Source organism: Rattus norvegicus, chromosome 17 (genome assembly GCF_036323735.1).
Source record: "Rattus norvegicus strain BN/NHsdMcwi chromosome 17, GRCr8, whole genome shotgun sequence".
In the NCBI taxonomy this organism is placed as follows: domain Eukaryota; kingdom Metazoa; phylum Chordata; class Mammalia; order Rodentia; family Muridae; genus Rattus; species Rattus norvegicus.
Genome location: NC_086035.1, coordinates 83,881,437 through 83,907,867, shown reverse-complemented (window position 1 = coordinate 83,907,867; position 26,431 = coordinate 83,881,437). Strand labels below are relative to the sequence as shown.

At 36.9% G+C, this 26,431-nt stretch overlaps 1 protein-coding gene across 1 annotated transcript in view; it reads right to left on the bottom strand.

Annotated features, from left to right (window-relative positions):
• The window catches only part of Malrd1 (MAM and LDL receptor class A domain containing 1), a 712,187-nt gene that overhangs the window by 131,691 nt on the left and 554,065 nt on the right, over positions 1-26,431 (bottom strand). Inside the window, exon 31 of the mRNA NM_001287618.3 lies at positions 18,497-18,654. Coding sequence (NP_001274547.3) covers positions 18,497-18,654 — 158 coding nt within the window. The remainder of the gene's footprint in view (positions 1-18,496; positions 18,655-26,431) is intronic.

The following is a 26,431-nucleotide window of genomic DNA, read 5'->3' as shown; positions in this document are numbered from 1 at the left end:
GACGAAATAAGCCTTTCTTTTCAGAGGCCATGACTATATAGAAAAATCCCCTAGGAAATCTCTCTAATTAAATAAAAAATCTCCTAAAATGAATACGTAGTTGGAACAATGTTACAGTGTATATGCAAAGTTACCATGAAAAATATATTCCAGTAATAAAAGATTAGAATGTGAAATAAATACCCCATCTGTTTTAGCACAAGAAGGAGAAATATATAGTGATATGCTATTTAATAATGGGAATAAATTCTGATAAATGAGTCACTAGGTTCACTCATTCCTATGGGGCCATCATAGAAGATAATTGCAACAATGTCATTAGACAATAAAATCCAAAGCATTAATGCTCATGTAATAAGTCAATTGTCTTGAAATGTTATTGGCCAACATGTTATTTGAAACAAGATTGTATATATGTAAATCTAACAAAATAATCTGATAAGAATAATAATATTCTGATAAAACTCAAATATAAACAACAGTCATATCTTATAAATTATTCTGACTTGAATCAACTTAAAACAATTCCAGTCAAAATCCCAGGAGGTTATGGTGAAGATATTAATGAATTAATTCAAAAGTTACAAAAGAAATCGAAAGAGAGTGAAAAACAACACAATATAGAACAAATTCAGAGCAACTCTAATTGGCTACCAAGAATTATGAAAAGCTATGACAATCAAGGCAACACTGTAGATATGAGTCAATGACCTGAACAGAACAAAAGTCCCAGAAACAGCCAAGAAACAGACAACAAAGTGGAGAAAGTACAGTCATTCCCAGAAAGGACTCTTCACAAGCGATACCCACATTCAAAGAAAATTCAAATAGAAGTCAAAATGGAAGTGTGGGTTGATTTACGTCCCTTTCAGAATGTTCCATAAAATGTTAAGTATTGGGGAAATGGTTTCTGGTTCTGGTGTCTAACTGGATACACTTGGTTACCTATAGTTCTCACGAACATTCCCAAGCAAAGGCGGAAAGTGCTGATATCAATCTACAGAAGTCCTGGAGAATCAGGAACAGCAGCGAACAGGCACAGAGAGTTAGGACTTTCTGGGAATTTTAAAGTAAAGCAAAACTGTTTGGTGAAATCACAGCAACAGAACTGCAGTGTTTTAAAACCATCACTGGAGAGAGAAACAAGCAACACTGTAAAGAACAAGGGAAAAGATAAATAATGTTCCTAGCAGGATTGTGAATTCACCCCAGGAGATGGTGCCTTAGGCACAATGCTAGCAATGAACCAAGGGGCTCCAAGCATGCTGGGTCAGTAGCTTGCCTGAGGAGCTGATGAGAATAGCATTTGTGCCTGGGTCACACTGGTAGCAAACTCTTGTTGAGATGATCAGACATAAGAGTTTCCAAGCAGGAGAACTGAACCAAACTAATGTAGCAATGATTCCTCAGACTTCTACAAATACCTTGGACCTCCTCCAACGAATGGCAAAAACTGTACATCGAAAATATAATGACATCAAAGTCATAGCTCCTCTATGACATTAGAGTGACATAGAGCTGGAGGTCACTCAAACTGTGCAGTCACTGCCGAAAGAAAGTTAGTTATTGGTTTGTCTAAGGAACTGGAACATACGTGCTAGTGTTATTCAAACAAGTTTCACAAACATGCAGAGATGTAAACAAACACTTTTTGAAAATTATAAAAGGGAATCACTAAACTTAGCAGATTTTACAATGTCAGTAAATGGGAGAGACAGTAGAGCAGTGGGAAAGCAAAGAACCATATCTAGTTCTTTGCTTTGGGTGTCATTTAAATTCGAGTCATACACACAGACACAGATACACCATACACACACACACACACACACACACAGACATATGTGCACACACATACACATTCACACACATGCATACACAAACATATACTCACATACACATGCACACACATGTTTACACAATCATATACACACATATAAATGCACACACATGCATACACACATGTACACACACATGCATTCACATATACACTCACATATACACAGATGCACAGAGTTGGTTTTTTCATAAACTGTGAAGACTATCTTGATTATCCAGATAAAACCTTCAGTTATAAACTGGTTATCAGAATTGGCCCAGATTAATTACAACTGAGAATGAAGAAACTGTAGCAGAATTTCTGAGGTTAAAAGGGAGCAGGACCAGGCTTCCATGAGAACTTATGAATTCTAACACCGGAATGTGAATGACGTCCTGATAAGAAGGGGAGTTTGGACACAGGAAAGAATGGTAGGGCTTTTAAACTGAAGACAGGCCACATGAGGATATTGGTCAGTTCATGATGGAGGCCTAAAATGAAACTGCATCTATCCATTCACTGATCTTGAACCTTTGGCTAGAACTCTGAGAAAATTCATTGCTGGTGTGTAAGTCACCTAGACTGTAGTTTGGGTAGATATGGAATGGGGGAATGGATCTGGGAGAAAAGGAAGGAGGAGGTTAATATAATCAAAATATAGGATTCTAAAAGAACTCACCAAATAACAATAAAAGTATTAGTTCATTTTAACTATGGATATAACAACATTATTTTGTTATAGTATAGAAATTTCTGCAGCAAATCAATAGGTACACTGATAATTACAGCTATCTGCATGACTTTGTTTTCTACTTAAATTAGTATTTATTCGCTATTGCCAGTAGCAAATAAATGGGTATATCAAATTATAGAACAGCATAATTTTGTGGATTACATAGAAGTAGTAGTGTAGTGAGAAAAGATAGCTGTAAAAAACTTTTATTCAATGTTAATAGGCTATGAATGTTAGATATTTTTATTAATAAGATTACCAAGAAAATATATGTATTCTTTATGAAGTGCATCTAATATTCCAGCCAATTACAAGAAATCACCGAGCCTGGCCAGTACATTCTTGCCAAATATCTTTTATTTGTACTGGTTTGGGTTAGATTCAAAGTATAAAATTCATTGTTAAGGGGTTGGGGATTTTGCTCAGCGGTAGAGCACTTGCCTAGCAAGCACAAGCCCTGGGTTCCCAGCTCCGAAAAAAAGAAAAAAGAAAAAAATTCATTGTTAATCATTATAGATGGAAATTTCCAAACAATTCAATAAAAACATCCAGTTCACACAAAGCAACAATAATTACAGCTTTAACCACCACCACTCCCCACCTCCTACCCCCACCTCCCCCGAATAAGAAAGAGGAGCTTCAATCAAGTGTAGCCAAGTAAACCCAAATGAAGGCAATGTGTGACAAGGAGAAAGGCAAACAGAAGCCAAAGGAAATGTCCTATGAATCGTAAAGGAAGTAGAGTCACTGTGCATGTAGAGTCATTGTCTTGAGTTTTATAAGTATTTACCAATATAGCTTTGACATATCAGAGCTGAGACCGATAAATACACAGAGAAACAGAACAAAACGAATAACACCAAGAACAAAAATACAGACTGAGTGTAGTTAAATTCTGCATGCCTTCATTCTAACAGGGAAAACAGTACAATAAAGAGAAATGGTCTAATTTTTCTCTGTTTTTGTTACTCAACTATGTATCTATCTATATTAGCAACAGACTAGGGGCAATCATTCTTTCATACACTTAAAGAAAATGTATGTACATAATAGAGATTTAACATTTGATAACACGGTCCTATGAAATCAATGTAGGTAGGACAAAGGGTTCCATTAATGGTAGTGAAATAACGGCTGCTGTAGAGAAAAATTTGAGATCCTAATCTACCACCACTTCTATTCAATAACAAAACCAAAGTAATTAACTAAACCCACAGCTCCAGTTTATAGAATAATAAATGAGTACATTTTTATTCTTCTATAATGAGAAAGGGCTTGGCAAGCAAGGCATCAAATTCAGAATCTATAAGGAATAAAATAGAGTTCACCAACTAAAATTGTTAAAAAGTTTCTTTAGCTTCCAATATGTTAAACAGTTCTTTGAAGAAGTCTTACTCAGCCTGGGACCCAGACTTCTAAGCAAAGCTGATTCTGGTTATTTTTCAAGGTGACTTTGTACCTAGTCCATTTAGAGTCAGGTGTAAGAAATACTTTCTTTTGCAAATTTCCACTTCTATGTCTTTACACTGTGACTTGATTTTAATTTCCAGCAGGATAGCTCTTCAACTGGAGGTCACTTTTTCTCCTTCTTACACCGAGAAGGGGAAGTCCTGTGCAGAAGGTCAGATTAGATTAGCTCCCTCCTCTTGAGTGTCCACCTTTGCATTTGCGTGTTGCCTTGCCTTCCCGTCCTGTGTAATTTATAAGTTAGTAGTGTTTCACAGCAATGTTTCTCTCCAAGGTTGCTTTCTATTATCTACAAGGAGAGGCACAGACTATTCTAACATGCTTTTCTCCATCTCAAGTGTCAATATATCTCTCTGTTGTTAAAACCTACACACCCAATTTTACCAAATGGTTAATATGGGCCCATGATTCTTGTCATGTGATAGGTAATGAATGTGTGCAGATACATTCACAGATTTATCCTATCCAATGAGATGCCATGTGTTTCTGTCAAACATCTCTTTAATAAATCATTCCATATTAACATATGAGACTTTAATATTATACAGAGAGGATATCAAATCTATTCTCAAAATGGGGCAATTCACCAGAACCAAGAAAGCAAGCCAGCCAGCCAGCCAGCCAGCCAGCAAAACAGTTTGGATGCCCTATTTAGGGCTGAGAACGTCACAATCACTCATTCTCTGAGCTTTGATCAGTTGTACATCTCTGTGTTAGCCTCTATTGATAATATGGAAGATTCTCTGATGAGGTTCAGAGAGACACACTAATCTATCGCTATGAGAAGTTATCATGTGTTATTTTAGCACTATGTGCTACTAGCAAAGTAGCAGTGGTAGGTGCTTTCATGGAAACTACAGCCTGTCTCGTCACAGGTTCTTGGCCCTGATCTATGGTAGGGAAGGGTTCTATACTGTGGAGCTGGCCTTACATAAATCCAAGCAAAAAGTGTTTAGTTATTTCTGTGATATTTGTGCCCCTATTACACTAGTGTGCTAATCCTACCAATCAGGTCATTATTTATATAGTAGGGTATACATCTGGTTAAAAAAAATTCCTCCTGAAACTCAAGGACCATTGTGAAGATGAGGTGGAAAGACTGTACTAGCCAGAGGTGGGGGAGGACTGCAAAGAAGCAGTGTTTTATGAACCAAGCAGGTCGGTTGCCCATATGAATTCACAGTGATTGTGACAGCTTCCATAAGATCTATACAAGGTCACGTCAGACAAAATCTCAACATGAACTGGTGACCTGGAAAAGACGTGGAGCTTGTGGTAATTGTTAGTTACTGGAGAATCAGGGTTTTGATTGATTGTTTTTGGGGAGTTTTTGTTTTGTTTTGAAAGGTGAAACTCCTTGAGGATCTAACATGTACCCAGGTCACATACCTAAGAGTATATATGAAACAATAATTGGACTCCACAGGTTAAACTAAAAGAATGTTCTATGGAATGGGGGATAGATCTGGGAGAAAAGGAAAGAGGATAATATGATCAAAATACAACACTTGGGCTTCTCAAAGAACTAACCAGCTAATGATAAAAACATTTTAGTTCATTTTAACTATGTCCATTAAAACATTGTGATACAGAACAGAAATGTCTGCAGCATATCAAGGTATATTGATAATTACAGCCTTCTCTGTATTAATCTTATTTATGCTCAAATCAGTAAGAACTGACCAATTTGACCAATATCTGGGTTTCTTGCAGTTTTGTTTAGAAAGCAGATATCTAAGTATTTTCATCCATTCCTGTGTATATCACACCATCTGGAGATTTATACACTGTTTCTTCTCCTATACATTCTCTAGTATTAGTCCATGCTGAGAAGTTTTACAACTGCTTGTAAAAGCAAAGACCATCAAGTTCATTATAAGCAGAAGTGTAAGAAAACTACTGGATCTAGAAATCAGTTAAAATATACTTAAAAAAGTAAACCTCTATTTTGAGGCAAATGAGTGGAAAGGGGAGGGGGAAGGGAAGGGGGAGGGGAATGGTAGAATAGGATCACTTATGGGGGCGGGGCAGGAAAGAAGCCCAGAGGACCAGAATGAATGGAAATAGATAGCCTTGGAGGGGGGGCGGTTTTGGGGGTGTGGGGTGTGGGTGGGTGGGAAGATGGGGAGACTCTCTAGAATTTGCCAGAAACCTGGGAGGTGAGAAACTCTCAGGACTCAATGGGGTGACCTTAGCCAAAATGCCCAAAAGTGGGGAGAGGGAACTCGAAGAATCTGCCTCCCGCAGATAGACAGGGCCTCAGGTTGAGGGATGGGGTTACCAATTCACAATCAACACTTCCGGCCCAGAATTGTTCCTGTCTAAAAGTACTGCAGGGACAAAAAGATGGAGAAGAGACTGAAGGAAAGGTGTTTCAATGACAGACTCAATTGGGATCCACCTTATGGAGGGTGGGAGGCACCAAGGCCTGAAACTATTACTGATGCTATGATATACTTACAGACAGGGAGCCTTGCCTTGCGTGTCTGTCCTCTGAGAGGCCCTACCAGCAGCTGACTGAGACAGACAGGTGCAGATACTTAGACTTAATCATAGGACTGAAGTCAGGGACCACTGTGGCTAAATTAAGGGAAGGATTAAAGAAACTGGAGGGGAGGGTGACCCCATGGGAAGACCAGCAGTCTCAACTAACCTGTACCCAAGGGAACTCGTACAGACTGAACCACCAACCAGGAAGCCTACAGTCTGAAATCCTCCCTACTGCCCACTCCTTCACATATATAGCAGAGGACTGCCTGGTCAGGCCTTAGTGGGAGATGTGCTTAATCCTAGAGAGACTTGAGGCTCCAGGGAAGGGGAAAGGTACGTAGGGTGGGAGCACCATTTCAGAGGCAAGGACAAGGAGGAACGGGATAAGGAACTGTGAAAGGGGAACCGGAAGGGGAGCAATAGCTAGAATGTAAATAAATAAAATAATAAAAAATAAATAGCAATGGAGAGCAATTCTTGAAAATGTTCATAATAATAGAACATTCATTTTCATCTTAAATAGCAATAATTAAAGAACTTTAAAGTTCTGTTAGGTATGTTGCCCTACGTCTATGTTACACAAACTGTTGTTTATTTGATTATTGAATACATACATATTCTTTTTAAATGTAAATATATTTTTCAAGTTTACATATTAATTTTTTCTTTTCCTTTTTTTAAATTGGATAGTTTTTATTATACATTTCAAATGTTATTCCCTTTCCTGGTTTCCTGTCCATAAGCTCCCTATCCCATTCTCCATCCCACTTCTCCTATGAGGGTGTTTCTCCCTCCCCAACCACCCTCTTTCCGCCTACTGGCCCTGACATTCCCCTACACAGGGGATCTGAGCTTGGCAGGACCAAGGGATTCTCCTTCCATTGGTGCTGAACAAGGCCATCCTCTGCTACGTATGCAGCTGGAACTATGTGTCAGTCCAAGTTAGTCCCTGGGAGCTCTGGTTGGTTGGTATTGTTATGCTTTGGAGTCACAAGCCCATTCAGCCCCTTCAGTCCTTTCTCTAAATTCTTAATGGGGACACCATTCTCAGTTCAGGGGTTTGTTGCTAGCCTTCACCTCTGGCTAAGCCTCTCAGGAGACAGCTATACCATACGCTTCCTGGCTTCATCAATATTGTCTAGTTTGAATGGATATATATATGTGTGTGTGTGTGTGTGTGTGTGTGTGTGTGTGTGTGTGTGTACATATATATATATATATATATATATATATATATATATGTGTGTGTGCGGGATACACAGGTGGGAGAGGCTATGAATGGCCATTCCTTCAGTCTCTGCTCCATACTTTGTCTTCATTTCTCCTCCTATGAATATTTTTGTTCCCCCTTTTAAGAAGGACTGAAACACCCCACTTTGCTCATCCTTCTTGAGCTTCACGTGGCTGTGGATTGTACCTTGGGTAATTTGAGCTTTTTGGCTAATGTCCACATATCAGTGAGTGCATATCATGTGTGGTTTTTTGTGATTTGGTTACCCGACTCAGGATGACATTTTCTAGGCCCATCCATTTGTCTATGAATTTCATGAAGTCATTGTTTTTGATAGCTGAGTAGTACTCCATTGTGTAGATGTACCACATTTTCTGTATCCATTCCCCTGTCGAAGGGCAGCTTCTGGCTATACAGAGGTTCTCTCCAGCTTCTGGCTATTATAAATAAGGCTGCTATGAACATAGTGAAGCATGGGTCCTGGTTATATGTTGGAGCACCATTTGGGTATATGCCCAGGAGTGGTATAGCTGTGTCCTCAGGTAGCACTATGTCCAATTTTCTGAGGAATCTCCAGACTGGTTGTACCAGTTTGCAATCCTACCAAAAATAGAGGAGTGGTCCTCTCTTTCTCCACATTCTCACCCAGCATCAGTTGTCTCCTGAGTCTTTGAACTTATCGATTCTGACTGGAATGAGGGGGAATCTCAGGGTTGTTACGATTAGCATTTCCCTGATAACTGAGGATGTTGAACATTTCTTTAGGTACTTCTCAGCCATTCCATATTCCTCAGTTGAGAATTCTTTGTTAGCTCTGGACCCCATTTTTAATAGGATTATTTGATTCTCTGAAGTTTAACTTCTTGAGTTCTTTGTATATTTTGGATATTAGCCCTCTATCAGATGTAGGATTGGTAAAGATCTTTTCCCAATCTGTTGGTTGCCGTTTTGTCCTAAATTCTTCATCTTAGAGCATGAGCCATTGGTGTTTTGTTCAGGAAATTTTCTCCAGTGCCCATGTGTTCAAGACTCTTCCCCACATTTTCTTCTATTAGTTTGAGTGTATCTGGTTTAATGTGCAGTTCCTTGATCTACTTGAACTTAAGCTTTGTACAGGGTGATAAGCATGGATCGATCTGCATTCTTCTACATGTTGACCTCCAGTTGAACCAGCACCATTTGTTGAAAATGCTATCTTTTTTTCCACTGGATGGTTTAAGCTCCTTTGTCAAAGATCAAGTGACCATAGGTGTGTGGGTTCATTTCTGGGTCTTCAATTCTGTTCCACCGATCTATCTGCCTGTCTCTGTACCAATACCATACAGTTTTTTTTTTTAATCACTATTGCTCTGTAATACAGCCTGAGGACAGGGATGTTGATTCCTCCAGACACTGTTTTATTGTTGAGTATAGTTTTCACTATCTTGGGTTTTTTGTTATTCCAGGTGAATTGCAAATTTCTTTCTAACTCTATGAAGAATTGAGTTAAAATTTTGATGGGGATTGCATTGAATCTGTAGATTGCTTTTGGCAAAATGGCCATTTTTTTTACTATATTACTCCTGCTAATCCATGAGCATGGGAGATCTTTCCATCTTCTGAGATTTTTTTTTTTTGATTTCTTTCTTCCGAGATTTGAAGTTCTTGTCATACAGATCTTTCCCTTGCTTAGTTAGAGTCACACCAAGGTATTTTATGTTACTTGTGACTACTGTGAAGGGTGTCATTTTTCTAATGTCTTTCTCAGCTTATTTATCCTTTGAGTAGAGGAAGGCTACTGACTTGTTTGAGTTAAATTTATACCCAGCCACTTTGCTGAAGTTGTTTATCAGGCTTAGTAGTTCTCTGGTGAAACTTTTCGGATCACTTAAGTATACTACTATATCAGCTGCAAGTAGTGATGTTTGATATCTTCCTTTCCAATGTGTCTCTTTGACATCCTTTTGTCATCTGATTGCTCTGACTAGGACTTCCAGTACTATACTGAATAAGTAGGGAGAGAGTGGGCAGCCTTGTCTAGTCCCTGATTTTAGTGGGATTGCTTCAAGTTTCTCTCCATTAAGTTTGATGTTGGCTACTGGTTTCCTGTATATTGTTTTGACTATGTTTGACTATGAGTCTTCAACTCCTGATCTTTCCAGGACTTTTAATACGAAGGGGTGTTGAATTTTGTCAAATGCTTTCTCAGCATCTAATGAAGTAATCATGTATTTTTTCCCTTTGAGTTTGTTTACATAGTGGATTACATTGATGGATTTACGTATATCGAACCATCCCTGCATCCCTGGCATGAAGCCTATTTGATCATGATGGCTGATTGTTTTGATGTGTTCTTGGATTAAGTTTGTGAGAATTCTATTGAGTATTTTTGTGTCAATATTTATAAAGGAGATTGGTCTGACATTCTCTTTCTTGGTTGGGTCTGTGTGGTTTAGGTTTAAGTGTAATTGTGGCTTCATAGAAGCAATTGGGTTGCGCTCCATCTCTTTCTATTCTGTGGAAAAGTTTGGACAGTATTGGTATTCATTCTTCTATGAAGGTCTGATAGAATTCTGCACTAAAGCTATTGTTACTTGGCTTTGTTTTTGCTTGGAAGACTTTTGCTTCCATTTCTTTAGAAGTTATGGGATGTTTTAGATGGTTTATCTGATCCTGATTTAATTTTAGTACCTGGTATTTGTCTAGAAAATTGTCCATTTTCTCCAGATTTTCCAGTTTTGTTGAATGTTTCAGTTTTGTTGTTATGTCTACCTTTCAATGTCTGATTCTGTTTATTTGGATTATCTGTGTGTGCCCTCTGGATAGTCTGACTAAGGGCTTGTCTATCTTGTTGATTTTCTCAAAGAACCAGTTCCTGGTTTTGTTGATTCTTTGTATAGTCCCTTTTGTTTCTACTTGGTTGATTTCAGCCCTGAGTTTAATTATTTCCTGCCTTCTTTCCTGTGTGTATTTACTTCTTTTTGGTCTAGAGCTTCTAGGTCTGCTATCAAGCTGCTAATGTATGCTCTTTCCAATTTCTTTTTGGAGGCACTCAGAGCTATGAGTTTTCCTCTTAGCACTGCTTTCATTGTGTCCTATTAGTTTGGGTATGTTGTGCCTTCATTTTCATTAAATTCTAAAAAAGGTCTTTAATTTCTTTATTTCTTCCTTGACCAATTTATCACTGATTAGAGCATTGTTCAACTTTCTTGTGTATGTGGGCTTTCTGTGGTGTTTGTTGTTATTAAAGATCAGCCTTAGTCCATGGTGATCTGATAGGATGCACGGAATTATTTCAATTTTCTTGTGTCTCTTGAGGCCTCTTTTGCGACCAATTATATGGTCAATTTTGGGAAGGTGGCATGTGGTGTTGAGAAGAGCTTATATTCTTTTGTTTTAGGATGAAATGTTCTATAAATACCTGTTAGATCCATTTGGTTCATAACTTCTGTTAGCTTCTCTATGTCTCTGTTTAGTTTCTGTTTTCATGATCTATCCATTGATTAGTGCAGGTTGTTGAAATCTCCCACTATTATTGTGTGATGTTCAATGTGTGCTTTGAACTTTAGTAAGGTTTCTTTTATGAATGTAGGTAGCCTCGCATTTGGTGCATAAATATTCAGGATTAGGAGTTCATCTTGGTGAACATCTTGGTGAATTTTCCTTTGATGATTATGAAGTGTCCTTTCTTATCTTTTCTGATAACTTTTGGTTGAAAGTTGATTTTATTTGATATTAGAATGGCTACTTCAGCTTATTTCTTGGGATCATTTGCTTGGAAAACTGTTTTCCATCCTTCTCTTAGCTAGTGACTGTCTTTGTCATTGAAGTGTCTTTGTCACTAAAGTGCTGTATGCAGCAAAATGCTGGGTCCTCTTCACATATCCAGTCTATGTATGCCTTTTTTTTTAAATATCTTAAAAGATATTGAATAATAGTGATTGTTTTTTCCTGTAATGTTGGTTGTTTGAGGTGGAGTTATGTTTGTTTGGCTCTCTTCTTTTGAGTTTGTTGCAAGGAGATTACTTTCCTACTTTTTCTAGGGTGTAGTTTCCCTCCTTCTGTTGGAGTTTTCCATTTATTACCCTTTGTAGGGCTGGATTTGTGGAAAGACATTGTATAAATTTGGTTTTGTCATGGAATATCTTGGTTTCTCCATCTATGTTAATTGAGAGTTTTGCTGGATACAGTATCCTGGGCTGGTATTTGTGTTCTCTTAGGGTCTGTATGACATCTGCCCAGGATCTTCTGGCTTTCATAGTCTCTGGTGAGAAGTCTGATATAATTCTGATAGCTCTGCCTTTATGTTTCTTGACATTTCCCCCTTACTCCTTTTAATATTCTCTCTTTGTTTTGTATATTTGGTGTTTTGACTCTTAGGTGATGGGAGGAATTTCTTTTCTGGCCTAATCTATTTGGAGTTCTGTGGGTTTCTTATATCCTTATGCACATCTCTTTCTTTAGGTTAGGAAGTTTTCTTCTATAATTTTGTTGAAGATATTTATTGGCCCTTTATGATAGGAGTCTTTGCTCTCTTCTATTCCTATTATCCTTAGGTTTGATCTTTTCATTGCGTCCTAGATTTTCTTGATGTTTTGTGTGAGGAGCTTTTTGAATTTTACATTATCTTTGATGGTTGTGTCAATGTTTTCTATGGTATCTTCTTTCCTTGAGATTCTCTCTTCTGTCTCTTGTATTCTGTTGGTGTTGTGTGCATCTTTGACTCCTGATCTCTTTCCTAGGTTTTCTATCTCCAGGGTTGTCTCCCTTTGTGATTTCTTTATTGTTTCTATTTCCATTTTTAAATCCTGGATGGCTTTTTTCAAATCCTTCACCTATTTAGTTTCGTTTTCCTGTAATTCTTTAAGTGAGTTTTGTGTTTCCTCCTTAAGTGCTTCTACTTAATTACCTATGTTGTTTTGTATTTCATTAAGAGAGTTATCTATGTCCTACTTAAAGTACTCTCTCATCCTCATGATATATGATTTTAAATCTAAATCTTGCTTTTCTGATGTGTTGCTGTACCCCATAGACTTATATTTGCTTTGGTGGGTGAAGTGGGCTCTGATGATGACAAGTAGTCTTAGTTTGTGTTGCTTTGCTTCTTGCTCTTGCCTCTCACCACCATGTTGTCTCTGGTGTTAGCTGGTCTTGCTATCTCTGATAGTAGCTTGACCTGTGTGTCAGACCTCCTGTAGACCTGTTTTCTTATATCCTGATCTGGGTACAGAGAGCTGTGGGATGGGTTTACCTCTGGGAGCATGCAGAAACTGGCATGGTCCTGTCCCAGACTGCTCCTGTGTTTGTGTGTCTTGAGGTGTCCAGGTGGTTCACTCAGAGAGGAAGGGTGGGTCTTACCTCTGCTCTAGGTGTGTCAGCAGTACTGATGACTGGCTTTCAGCTCTGAACACAGGCAGAAACTAGAAGGATTGTGCACCTGAGTGCTGCTAGATTCCTGTGCCTGTGCCCAGAGGGCACTAGGCGGGTTCCTCTTGGGCCAGGAATTTGAACAGAAGTAGTTGTGTTCTCTGAACTCTCAAGATTGTCTGTACTTCTGAGAGTCTAGCTCTCTCTGCATGGGATTTCGGTATCATAAATATATTTTTACCTCAGCATATTTTTCTTTTAGCTGCTTTAAATTTGTTTTTTCGTCTTTATTTTTCCCACTTCTCTATCTACATATATTGAAACAATACCTACAAAGTGCGTTGGCTTTCCAAGTTTATGGGGTACAGCAAAGAGGGCCTGGGGAGGGGCAGATTTGTACAATCCCTTTGCAAATTAAAGTGTGACTGCACTAAATTCTAACATAGTGCCAGGTTACTATGTGACTATAATTTACGATATATTTCTTTTATTACCAAGAGGACTTTATGCACCATATTTTATTGGGTAAATATTCATATTATCATAGCCTTATATGTGGATGTGAGGAAAGTTGTGAATGATGGATTAGAAGCTCTTCTTGTCCGAAAATACCTGAGGATCCTCAGTTATCTGTGTTTTAAGACATAGATTAATTGGAATGAGTCTCATCTTTCTGTTATTTGCCATTTTATGGTTTATAAACCCAGAATGTATCACAGAGAGTAGAGCTCTGCTTGAAGTGTCAGACAAGAAAGCATTTAAAGGTCGTACTTTTCTCTAGGCATTGGTCAACATGAAAGTCATGGAGGGCAGGTCTCAATTTGACAAACATGATGCCATCTTGGCTCTTGTCCTTCAGCAGTTGATCATATGAAGTTACTGAACAAATGAACTGAATGTATTGTTTCATAGGAAACTAGGCCGAAAAAAAAACATTCATCATTCCTTTTGCCACTCTTTATATATGATTCATTTTATATCTGACTAATTTATTATTATATTTTGTAAAATTTATGAAAAACCACATTTGTACCATAAAGTATGTCATATGTAGAACATGCAAAGCTTTTGAAAAAGAACTATTTGCAGAATATTAAAGTGATTTTTGAAAGAGGAATATGGAAACACTAAATAGGCCATTAAGAGAACTCTCTCAATATGAGACGCAGGAAGACATAGAGTGAAAAGCAGACAGCAGAGTCATTACATGTGGGGAAACTCATTTTATCACCCTATGGCTTTACGATAATGAACAGATTCTGGAGGCTTCTTCTCCATTACAATATACTTAACATTATTATATAAGGAACAGATTAATTAATTCATATAAAAATTTCAATAGTTTTGGCATGTCATAGTCAACTGCTATTATTATATTTGATACGGTCCTTTGGTCCTTTTTTGTTTAGTGCCACACCTATTTTCTTTCTTATGCCATAATCATAATTTATGCATAAAAATCTATTTTCAATAAAAATTTATATAAAAATAATTAGTAAAAACTAAAAACAAACAGAAAACAACAAATGTAAGAAGTAGACCACAACAGTATCTTTTTGATGAAATACTGTAATTTGGCAGCATGGATGAAAATGAATAGTTTGGTAAGCAAAACTAAGTCAAGCACTAAAAGACAAATACCACATGGTCTTATAGGTGTGTGGAAACTAATGAAGTTGATCTCATAGAAGCAAAGAATAGTAGTTAACAGATTGGGCAGATTAAAGAAAGATGGAGGGAAGGAAATTGATCAATAGGCACAAAAATAGATAGGAAGAAAAATTCTAGTGTTACATCATATACTAAGGTGAAAATAGTTAATAGAAATTCAGTATGTATTTCAAAGAAGCCAGAAGTAAGAATCTGTCTCTGAAATAAGAGATTAAAAAATTAAAATACTGCATAGGTTAATAACTCTGAATGGATCATTACACATTATAAACATGTATGCGACTATGTCACTGCCCATTGTAAACATTTATTATAGGCCAATAAAACATGCAAAATACTACATAGCGATTTCAACAGATTCATTAAGTGAGTACCAATTCAGAGGTTTCTCAGGAAAGTAAACTTCATCATCAGAGGAAGAAGGAATGAATGTTCAGTGAGCGACTAAAACCCCAAGTTTCAGGACTAAGAGTGAACATGACTAAAACTTCTGTAATTTTAACAAAAGCAATTTCTAGAGCTTCTTGAAAATTTTTACTTGTAAGTGAATATGAGATTCATAGACTTTGATAGAATTATTTAAATCTATGAGCCCAACTTTAAAATAAAAGTTCTCTCAGAATGGCCAGGTAATTATTCTGAAATATGTCCGTTACACCTCTAAGGCACCTTCCAGATTTACCAAGTTATCTGTTGTCAAAGAAGGAGATTTTAAGAAAGAGCTAAAATATTCTTCCTGAGCAATAATAAATAGCTATACACTACAGAAAATGTTATCAAAACTAAGATTTATTTTATTTTTTTATTAAATTTATATGGTGTATTTTGATCATATTCCCCCTTCCAACTTCCCTCAGATCCTCCTTCCTCCCTAAATAGCCATCTGCATGTTCTCTCTCTCTCCCTCTCTCTGAAACAAACAAAACAGAAAGAAAAATCAAAACCAACCAAAAAAACCCATAAGCCAAAAAACATACCAAAGCAAATGAAAACAAAATGAAGTTTCCGTATATTATACTAAATGCAACAAAGAACACGCATCTTGAAAGGTACTTCTTCTTAATGGCCTCCATCTCATTAGGATGAACTTAGAAATCAGGATTAGTCACTATTATAAACTCCAAATTTTACTGTGTCCAAATTTTACCTCTTTTCACTGTGATTGTATTTAAAAATCTAAACAAGTCCAAGAATGAATACTAAAGCTTAATATTCTCAGAAGAAACAAATTTGGTTCCTTTAGGGCTCTTTGGCAATATGGATTAAAAGAAGGCCATATTTATTTTAATGTGAGATTTGAATTTTATGTCTGAATATGTACCTGAAAGATAGAAAGAAACTAACACGACTAATTCTTTTATACTAAATATACAATAATGAGTTAATGCCTGCTGGTATTTTCTGTAATGTCTTGTCTGTGTATCAAAGCATGTTGATAACCGTATAACCATTCTAACAATCTGATTTTTTTCCCTTTACTATTAAAAGCTACTGGAGGACTCCTAGCCATCAAGAGTATTTGTTTTTCTCATGCTTCCTACTCAAAGGCTGGGATAAGTTGCAGTAATTTAGTGTAAACTCCATAATTTAGCATGGAGGATCATATCTAATTTTACCCGATTTTATCAACTATATAAATTTATATTGATTGCTTTAGTCTTATCTGATGAATCATATTAACATGGTGATACAATTTAGACATGCTTTGAAAATAATCTCAATATGCTGGTGAAGAAATGTTTTATTTGCTGTTAGTACTCATTGCTTTCCAGTGTACCTTGATAGTCCACATTAAATCAATCATACAGTATCTGCCATGACTTCTATATCATCTAACTAGTTCCCTTGAAACAGACTGAATACTAATGGCTTTCCCCAATTCTTACGTTGAATTCTACACCTAAGAAATGCTATTAGGAGAGTTTGGAAGATCAAGATCACCTGATGAAAACTGATACTGCTGGGTTTTGTGCTGACCATAACCCTTCCAGTGGCTTGTTGTGTTGAGAGGTTCCTGGCTCACATAAAGAAGGATCCAGGATTAGACAAAAAGGTCTCCCTAATTCTTTCTGTGTAGCACACATGTGTAATTTTCTCTCAAATCTCTCTCCTCATGTGTGACACATGCTCTCAAATATATCGAATTTCTTCAATCCTGTCCCATGCCTTCTAAACTAGAAAAAAAATCTAATAGAAAAACCATAAATACCCAAGAAAATTCACTGTGTTAATCAGTCCCACACAGACAGTTCAGAGAAAAAAGGATGTCCTTATCATCTCAACCATCATCATCAGTATAGAGAAGGATTCTCTATACTGCTAACCTGTAATTTGAAAAACAATGAATCACTTCACAACAAGACATCTTAAATAAAGACTCAACCCAACATTTGTAATTTAAAGGCTTTTCACAGATTCATAGCTAAATACTAGATAGGAGCTATACAGTTGAGAACCCCAGGCAAATAACTAACGATATTCAAAAAAAAAAAGCATGCTTGGGTATTTGCTCTGAATGAAGGGAGAGGCTGAATCATGTTAGTAAGTAAAGTATGTTTGCTCTCATGAGCAAGAGATTCACCACAGAATAGGAAGACCAAAGGAGGATGATCAGGAAGTTACCTTCCTGCAATCTATATTGTAGGTAAAACCTATGAAAAATATTAAGGTGTTACGCTAACACGTGTGTCCCTCAGCAGTTAGAATGGACTTTCTTTGTTTCTACTGGTTTCCATTTGAAAACAGATACTCTCATAGAGTCAGGATGAATATGTCACTTTCTTTGTATGCTTGTGTTTTGACTTGGTAAGAGATTCTGTCAGTTATTATAATTGGTATTGCTTTTTCTTTTTTTCTGGTTTTTATCTTGTATCTTCCAGACTTTTTGGATAGAGTAGAAGGTTGGTAAGTTATAGATGGTCGCTTTTGATGTAAAGTTTTATGCTAATTTTGTAATCTGGGAGAAGACAATTTGCTGAGCATTTTGGGGTCTCAATTTATTTTAAAGCTAGAAGGTATGCATCTCTCCCCCATTAGGGCAACACTTGAACTAAAATGAATAGTATATACAGTGTGTATAAAATATCTCCTGACAGACAGAAAATACCAACACCTGTCTCCATTTCCTAGGAACAATGTTGGAGTTAAGGCAATAAAACCAGTCACGTTCATCTAAACAATTAACTGCTAGGTCATAACACTAGGCTTAGGCTCTAATTCATACTTTTAAATTGAAAGTAGATCATAAAATTGGCTCTTTGTGGTCAAAAATGTGTTAAACTTTGATAAAACGATAAGTATAAATACTGTCATTTCTTTCTCAAAGACTGGTGTTTTATACTTGGGGCAAATCTTAATTTGGAACATCAAGGCTGCTTTATCTATATTTTATATGAGATAGATATTTCTGTATTGTTTCCTCTAGTGTCACCTTTCCTCCTGTGTCCTTAGGCAAGCCCTTATTTGCTAAGTACATGTAAAATCTACTCTGACATTTTTTTTTATTTTATCTACGGATAATCTTCTACATAGCCAATGCTATAATTGAGTTCAGGTGGCAGACATCAATGAGCTTTATCTTGACTCAGATGGAGATGAATGACAGTAGTGCATTGCCAAAGACCCATAGCCCCAGGCAGAGATGGGAAGTTAATGAAGGCACTTTGGCAGCCTGATTACAGTGGGGGTGATTAAATTCACGTGTTGAATATTTCCAAGGACACAAATCTATCTTCTTCCGTACCTTTAATATCCCCATAATCTGGGGATCCACCATGTAGAACCAGAAGCGAACAGTACACATTCCAAGGCTTGCTGGGAAGAAGCGAGAGGTAATGACTCTTGCAGTAGATCCTTCTCTGGAGAGAGAAGAGTTGACAAACAAGAAATGCCGACCGCTACCTAGAAAAGATTGGGGAATAGTTTCAGGTTTTAGGGAAATAATATATTTAATACAGAATTATTGAAGCAAGCGCAAAAATCATTATCATCTTAAACACTCTCCTTTCCTCTCCCCAATTAAATAGAATTTATTTCTTACAAGTCATCTCGAAACAGCAGTTAATTCTTCTGAGCAGAATGGTGGAGCTCCAGTCACATGATATGCAGAATTCCTTTTATACAGGACTCAACCCTGCGTGGGTTCTGAAGTTGTACTAGTGTCCTTCAGTCTCACTTTCAGGCCATAGCATTTGCATTTCATGAAGAGTGGACAGAGGTCCAGAGTGGACGTTGGGATCTGATTGATATGGGACCTTATTTCAGTTATCCCTTCTTCTACACTAGCCAGAGTATTAAAATGTGGCAACATTTGCTGCAGAGTGGTGATTCTAAGAATTATTCCATAATTTATTCGTGTGTGTGTGTGTGTGTGTGTGTGTGTGTGTGTGCAGCAGGGAGGTGATTGCCTATGTAGTCATATGTGGAAGATAAAGGTTTATACTATATGCCGTCTTCCATTACTTTATACCCTACATTTCAACAAGAGTTCTCTTGATAAACATGAACTTTGTTCCTTGTTCATCTGTCTGCCCAGCAAACTTCAGGGATCTTTATGTCTTCATGTTCCCTGGGTTACAGATGTATGCTACTGAGCATGATGTTTAAGTGGGTGCTGGGGATCTGGACTCACTTCTTTACATTTCCTATGATGACTTCACTCACTGACTCCACAGCCATATTAGATGTTTTTCCACTGAGCTATAAATAATGTCTGTGCAGCAGCATTTGTTGTCAAAGGTCTCCTGTATCCAATAGAATTTTATTTGTTTTCTATTCAGCATAGTTGTCAAAAGTTATCTACTCTTCTGTGTGTGTGTGTGTGTGTGTGTGTGTGTGTGTGTGTGTGTGTGTTGGTGTGGGATCGCAGATAAGTTACTTGTATAGTCTCAAACAAATCTAATAAATTGTTTTCTATTTAATATAGTTTTCTTTATGGCTTAAAACAATTCAAAGATCACCAGCAACAGTGTCCCTTTCACTTCTGGTAGAATGACTTCCAGCTTTCTTTAGTTGTTTCAAGTAACTTGGTGAGAATGTTTTCTATTTTCTTTATTCTTTCAAATACTATGTTTTAGTTTTATTTTCTTTTTATTAAACTAATTTAATGCATTTACATTTCAAATGATATCCCCCTCCCTCAAATTCCCCATCCCATGCTCCTCCCTTTCGCCTGCATTAGGGTGCCCTTCCACCCACTCACCCACTCCCGCCTCACCACTCTAGTGTCTGCCTATGCTGGGGCATCAAGCCTCTACAGGACCAAGGGCCTCCCCTCCCATTGATGCCTGCAAAGGCCATCGTCTGCTATCTATGTAGCTGGAGCCATGGATCCCGCCATGTATACTCTTTGGTTGGTGCTTTAGTCCCTGGGAACGCTAGGTGGTCCAGTTAGTTGATGTTCTTCTTCCTATGGGGTTGCCATCCCCTCCAGTTCCTCAGTCCTTCCCTTTTTTCTTCCACTCGAGTCCCCCGGCTCAGCTCAATGGTTTACTGTGAGTAGTTTCATTTAATTTATTTATTGCATACATTTCACTAATATCTACTCATATTTAATACTTAATTTTCTTCTTTTGATTTTAAACAGTTTTTAATTTATCTTAATTTGTCTTGTTACTCTCTTTTATTCAAATGCTCAAATTTTCTTTCTTTTTTTTTTCATCTTTATTAACTTGGGTGTTTCTTATTTACATTTCAATTGTTATTCCCTCAAATTTTCTTATAATCAATGTATTTAAATAAATACACATATTTTGAGTCTCCATTCTTTCCTGAATTAAAATATGTCAAGATGTTGGCTTAACTGCCTTGACTCATGAGCTGTTCAGAAGCCATGTTGAATCTGTATGTAATTAGAAGTTGTGTAATCAGAGTCCTGTTACATTATAGAGAAATTGTGGAAAAACTGGGAAAGTCTATCAATTTTAATCACTGACAGAAATGGGGTTCTTCTCACATTAGGCAAACACAAAGAAAGCAGAGAATACTTTTGACTTGATGTGAAATATCCATTCTCCCAAAAGGAGATTGTAGAAAGCATATTGTGTATGGTCTCCATTTCTTTAGATCATTACGTTTCATGGCCAATGACATGTTTTTCTCATGTTATTTTGTGTATGTTTGTATGCGTGTCACATGAGACTATAGGCATTCTGATAATTCTCCAATGAAGTCCTCAGTGGATGACTTCAGGGCCAGATGGTTGATTGTGCTGTTCAGGTCAGCCATGTCTTTCCTGCTGGATCATTTCATTGCCAAGCAAATTTGGTTCTCCAGCTGTAATAATAGAGTCATTCATTTCTTCTTAAAGTTCTATCAGGATTTACTTGAAAAACTATGATTTTCTGGTATTAAATTCGTATATGTTGGAGATTTTTTTTGTTTTCTTAGAGGAATGGCCTATTTATTATCATCTATGGTTTTCTTTATCCTTAATAATATTCCTTGCCTCAGAGTCTTTTTATTAACTCTCAAGTTCTTTTGAAGAGTGTCCTTCCCTTATTTTTGATTTTTCTATGTTTGTATTAAATATAGATTCTGAAAGATAGTATCCTGTTCTTTATCCACACTGACAATGAATGTATTTTAATTGCCGAATTTATACTATTAATATTTATTGATGGAGCTGAACTACTGACAGAACATTTTACCATTTCTATATTCAACAATTTGTGTGTCTTTTTAAACTTTTTATCCACTTTCTCTATTCTGAAGCTAATTAGTAATTTTATGTGATTAAAATTTTCATCTTCTCTGTGTACTAGTTGCATACCTTATAAAAACGTATTTCCTAGTGGATGACCTTGAACTTAAAAATTACATTACAACTAGCTCAAGTACTTCTTCAAATATGTGCATAACACTTCATGGGTCACAGAAGTGAGTATTTTCCAACAGCACTTTTCTGTTTAATTCAACCCAACTTTTTTCACATTCTTGAATATTTCTCTTCCCTTGTGTCAGTAAAGATTTAGAACTAGCATTTACAGTTGTTTCCATGACCTTATTTCTCTTCCCTTGTGAAAGCTGAGAGAACTCTTAAGCTTCTATGTGGAAACCTGATGAGGATTTCAGAGAAGATGTTTCCCTACTGTCCTCTCAGAATTTCATCTCCTGTAGGTTTCTATATTGAATCTGGAAAATCATGGCTTAGATGTCCTGCCCACAGACATTCATTCCCAAGGTTTTCCTCTTCTAGCTTTTATGACCCTGTGCCCACCTGTGTGTCTTTCACAGAAGCAGTGGCAGTTCCTGTCTGTGATCTCAGCTGTCTAGTAAGTCAATAAATACTAATGCTTTTCAGTGACATAACTTGTTTACTGGAAAAAGGATGAAGATGGTTCTTCAAATCTCCTGACATGCTGGGTAAGAGATAGCAATAACATATCTATACTGAAATATTCCTAACTGAAAACTTCCTCTTTCACTTAGCAGACTTTATGAAGTCTTACTTGAAAAAAATCCATTAAGAAAATTATTTAGCAAGGTTGGGTTGAATATACCTCTTATTTAGGCCTTGGGAGATTGAAACAGAAGGTTTATAACAATTTTGAGAATGCATTGTCTTTTTTTTCTCTTTTTTCTTGAATATTTTATTTATTTACATTTCAAGTGTTATCCCCTTTTCCAGTTTCCCCTCCACAAAACCCCTATCCCCTCTTCCTCACCCTGCTTCTATGAGGGTGTTCCCCCATCCACCCACCTACTCCAGCCTCACCTCCCTAACATTCTCCTACACTGGGGCATCGAGACTTCACAGGATCAAAAGCTTCCCCTCCTAGAATTTTGTCTTCACACTTATTTCCCTTGGCAGTGGAATATTTTATGACAAGATAACAAGTTCAGTTAGTACCACTGTTAGATCAAATACACAAGTTGAGAGTTGGTATGCGAATTGGAGTGAGAAGACCCTACGGCGGGTGTAGATTAAAACTGCTTTTGAAGAAAGTGAAACTGCTCTGTCTTAAAAACCCAAACCCATTAAATCTAGTGGGTCACAAGACAAAATAGAAAGATGCAAAACAAAAAATAGACTTGTAGGGGAAGGTTGGTTGATGGAATTCAGAAAGAAATAGGAGAGGCTAGGACAAGGGTGAGGCTAACCAGAATGCATTATATGCACGTGTGAAATTATCAGGGAAAAAGTTTAGCAGAAACAAAGCATGACCATGATCAACAAATAAGAAATAAAATTATAAAATTAACACCCAAAACAAAGAAAAGCAAAACAAAAAAGGAAGAAAAACTAGCAACAGGATATGACCCAAGAATTATTATCATGAAGTCTTCTCAGGACAAATAAATAGGGATTGAAAAAACATGGAAGTTGACTTCCTTCCCAAAGTCTCCAAAGGGGTTGGTAAGTGCCACTCAATTAGGAAAAATAAGCAGAGTAATTTAAGTCACAAGAAAATACTTTTAGAGTTTACATTTTGTTTGAAGATATTTTCTTTCATCATTTGGAAGCAGAAGTTTTATGAGGCTCACACAGCTAACATATATTTGGACTTTCCTGCCCTAGTTTCTATAAAGAGATAGTGGCTTGTTCTTTGGAAATATACTTTAATTCCATGCTATCTTAAGCCAAATAGGAACATGTACCCTGTCTTACATCTTGACTTTTATATACATGGGGATTTTCAGTGCATGTTAATCATATGAAATCTACTGGTCTTAACCTGGATGTGAAGAAATAATTAGTTAATATAGTTGGATACTACAATCCTACATTTTATCATTAAGCTCCTAAATATTATAACATGCAAAACTCAAATAAGTATATTTCAATATCAAGTTTTTTCTATGCTAGCTTCTAACTTGACATTGAAAGTCAAATATTTCAAGCCATAGGGAAAGCGGCAATTGCGTTCAGTGATGCAAATGTAATCAAGTTTATAGATAGGAATTGAATTCTGATTGAAAACATTGCATTTCAGTGTATTTATTCTGCTCCCTAAATATAGAAGAATCTAGGTGTGAAGCTATTCCAGGGGGGGGGGCATGGACAATTTACTGGCAGCTGTGTTTCCAAAGAGGATGCCCCCTTTCAGCCGCTACCAACTGCAAATACTGCTTGGAAACTACTAATCCCCTCTTGCCTTCATCCCAAAATTCTGTCTGGCTTCTTCTAGTCATCTTCTGCAGGTAACCACAGCTGCTGTGAGCAGTTGTGCACAGCAACCATCTTACGTGCAGAAGTCAGCATTTCATCATTCTCCCACACAATCCTCAGTTCTTACAGTCTTCCGGAACCATTCCTCAAAATGTTCTAAATTATGAGCAAAGGGAGGTTGATACAGATAATTCACCCACAGCAGAACCCTGAGTCACACAAGCGCCACACTTGACCACTTGTGAGTCTTTGCTTCTCTGACCAAAGTTGAGAGAACAAATCTAGGAGTGTATAAATTTTTAGAATGCAGTTCGGTAGCATGATCACTTAGCAACACCATGACAGACATGGGCCTTTGACTAGATTAATAGTACCAGGCATGGAATCTCCTCTCCAGAGCAGGCCTCATATCTGATCAGAAAGTAGTTGGTTATTTCCATAACCTTATTGTGCCGTTATTGCACCAGTGGGCACCTTCTTCCAAACAGGTCAGTACTGTAGCCTGCAGGGAGCATGGGTAAGATCATTCATGTCTCTTATCACTCATCAATCTAAATGAGCCTCTTCTGGCACTATTTAACTGATCCTCAGGGAGAGAGTTCCTGGTCACTTTGAGGTTGACTTCCTTATGCCTATAAACCTATAAAGCACCAAAGAGATCAGTGCCTTCACCAATAGAGTCATCCAACACACACACACACACACACACACAAACACACAAAAGAGGTGATAGACGAACACCAGGACCTGCCAAGAGAGGGAGGTGAGGATATTCACAGTTGATGTCTTAGGAGAGTATTGGTAGATTAGGAAGGCAAGAGGGTAAGGGGAGGGGTTTTACCGCAACTTAGGACAAACACTGTTTTGTGATATACAACAACAAAACGTGCAACCAATTCCAATTATGAATCAGGATTCTCTGGGCTGAGATTTCAAAGTCTGCTCTCAATAGTTAGCTCCAATTTACGTGCTCAGGGTGGATTTTTTTCAAAATCCTACAGGAGAACACAGATATCAGAAAGTTGATTAAGGGCTGAAGTTCTGATACATATCTCTGTGTAGGTGAACCCCGTTTAAAATGAGACAGCAGATCAGCCTACAGATTCTGAAGTTGCCACTGTAAACGTGTTCTTTGACAAACTGTTAGTTTAAGTCTTGGCCACAGACAGATTTGCCCAGGACAACTTGTTACATTGTCACTTTGTTCTCAAAAATAGAAGGGAGAAAGTTGCTCAGACTCTCGAAGTTATTAACATGAGTTTTCCATAAAAGGTACCACATCACAAAGCGATTACAGCTTACACTGAATATGCTGTCATGAATAAAGCCATCTTTTATCTAGCAAGCTCAGGCTACCCTCATTGTCAGGTATTTGCCAGCATTCGGTTGCTGACTGAAAACCACACATTAATATCTAGCAAAATCCTTGGTGGAAGGTCGGTGCAGATACATTAAACAGTTAAAAATTTGCTACAGGAAAAAAAAAGTGCTAATGTCTCAACTGCCAGGTCATATTTAGATTTTAATGGGAAATCATTAAACCAGTTCATTTCCATTACTTACATGAAGCTGTGTGGAATGATCAATAGTATCCCGGGGTACCAAGTTTCAAAAGCAAAATTCTTTGATTATTTGATTTGGAGCTGTCCAGCAGCTCTGTCATCTTAAAAACCTTACTACTCATAAATCAGATCTCAAGATTCTCAGCTGATCTTATACAATCTGTCATAGTTCAATTAAGTTTGACCAGGGCGCAATATTCTGAATGTTGTGTTTCAGTAAGTATTTATAAATTTTGCTACTCATTCTTCCTAAATATTTTCAGTTTTGGAATTCACTTCTGCTTTATAATTTCAAACCTCTGAGATTATGCGTTTAAAGATTCTTAAGTTTGACAACTAATTAGCTACCATCAAGAACAGGGACAGCTTTCTCAGTAATACTTGCCTCTGATTTTAACAACTGTTTAAGCAATTGAATAGTTTTGAAAATTGGGGACCACTTAATGTCATATTTAAGTAGTATGCATTCAACACTGAGTCGTGCTTTGTTCAAGTGACAATGATAATTTTCTATTGCAGAGGGAGCAATATATTATGTAAATACACACATATATTATACATATGAATATATATTATATTCTTCACATTTCATGACCATTCTTGTATGAGCAAAAGAAAAAAGGCCTAAATTGTCCTTTAGATATGAGAAAGCACTATCTTATATTTAAAACTATTTCATTGAATTATTGTGTTAAATTATAATAATTTGACATTTCTTTTGTAAAAGGACAGTTAATACTCATAACGGAATCTCTATTTTCATGAGTCTTCTGCCATTTAGGAAAATTATGCTCATTTATTCCCTAGTAAAATCATAAGAGACAATTTCCCACATTAAATGATTTGAATTCACTCTTTGGTTAAAATTGGGAGCAATTATTCTCCTTTTATTCTTCATATAATATAAAGTTGCCTAATAATTTTTTTCCATTTCTTTTTTTTTGTTTTTTCATCTTTATTAAATTGGGTATTTCTTATTTACATTTCTAATGTTATTCCCTTTCCC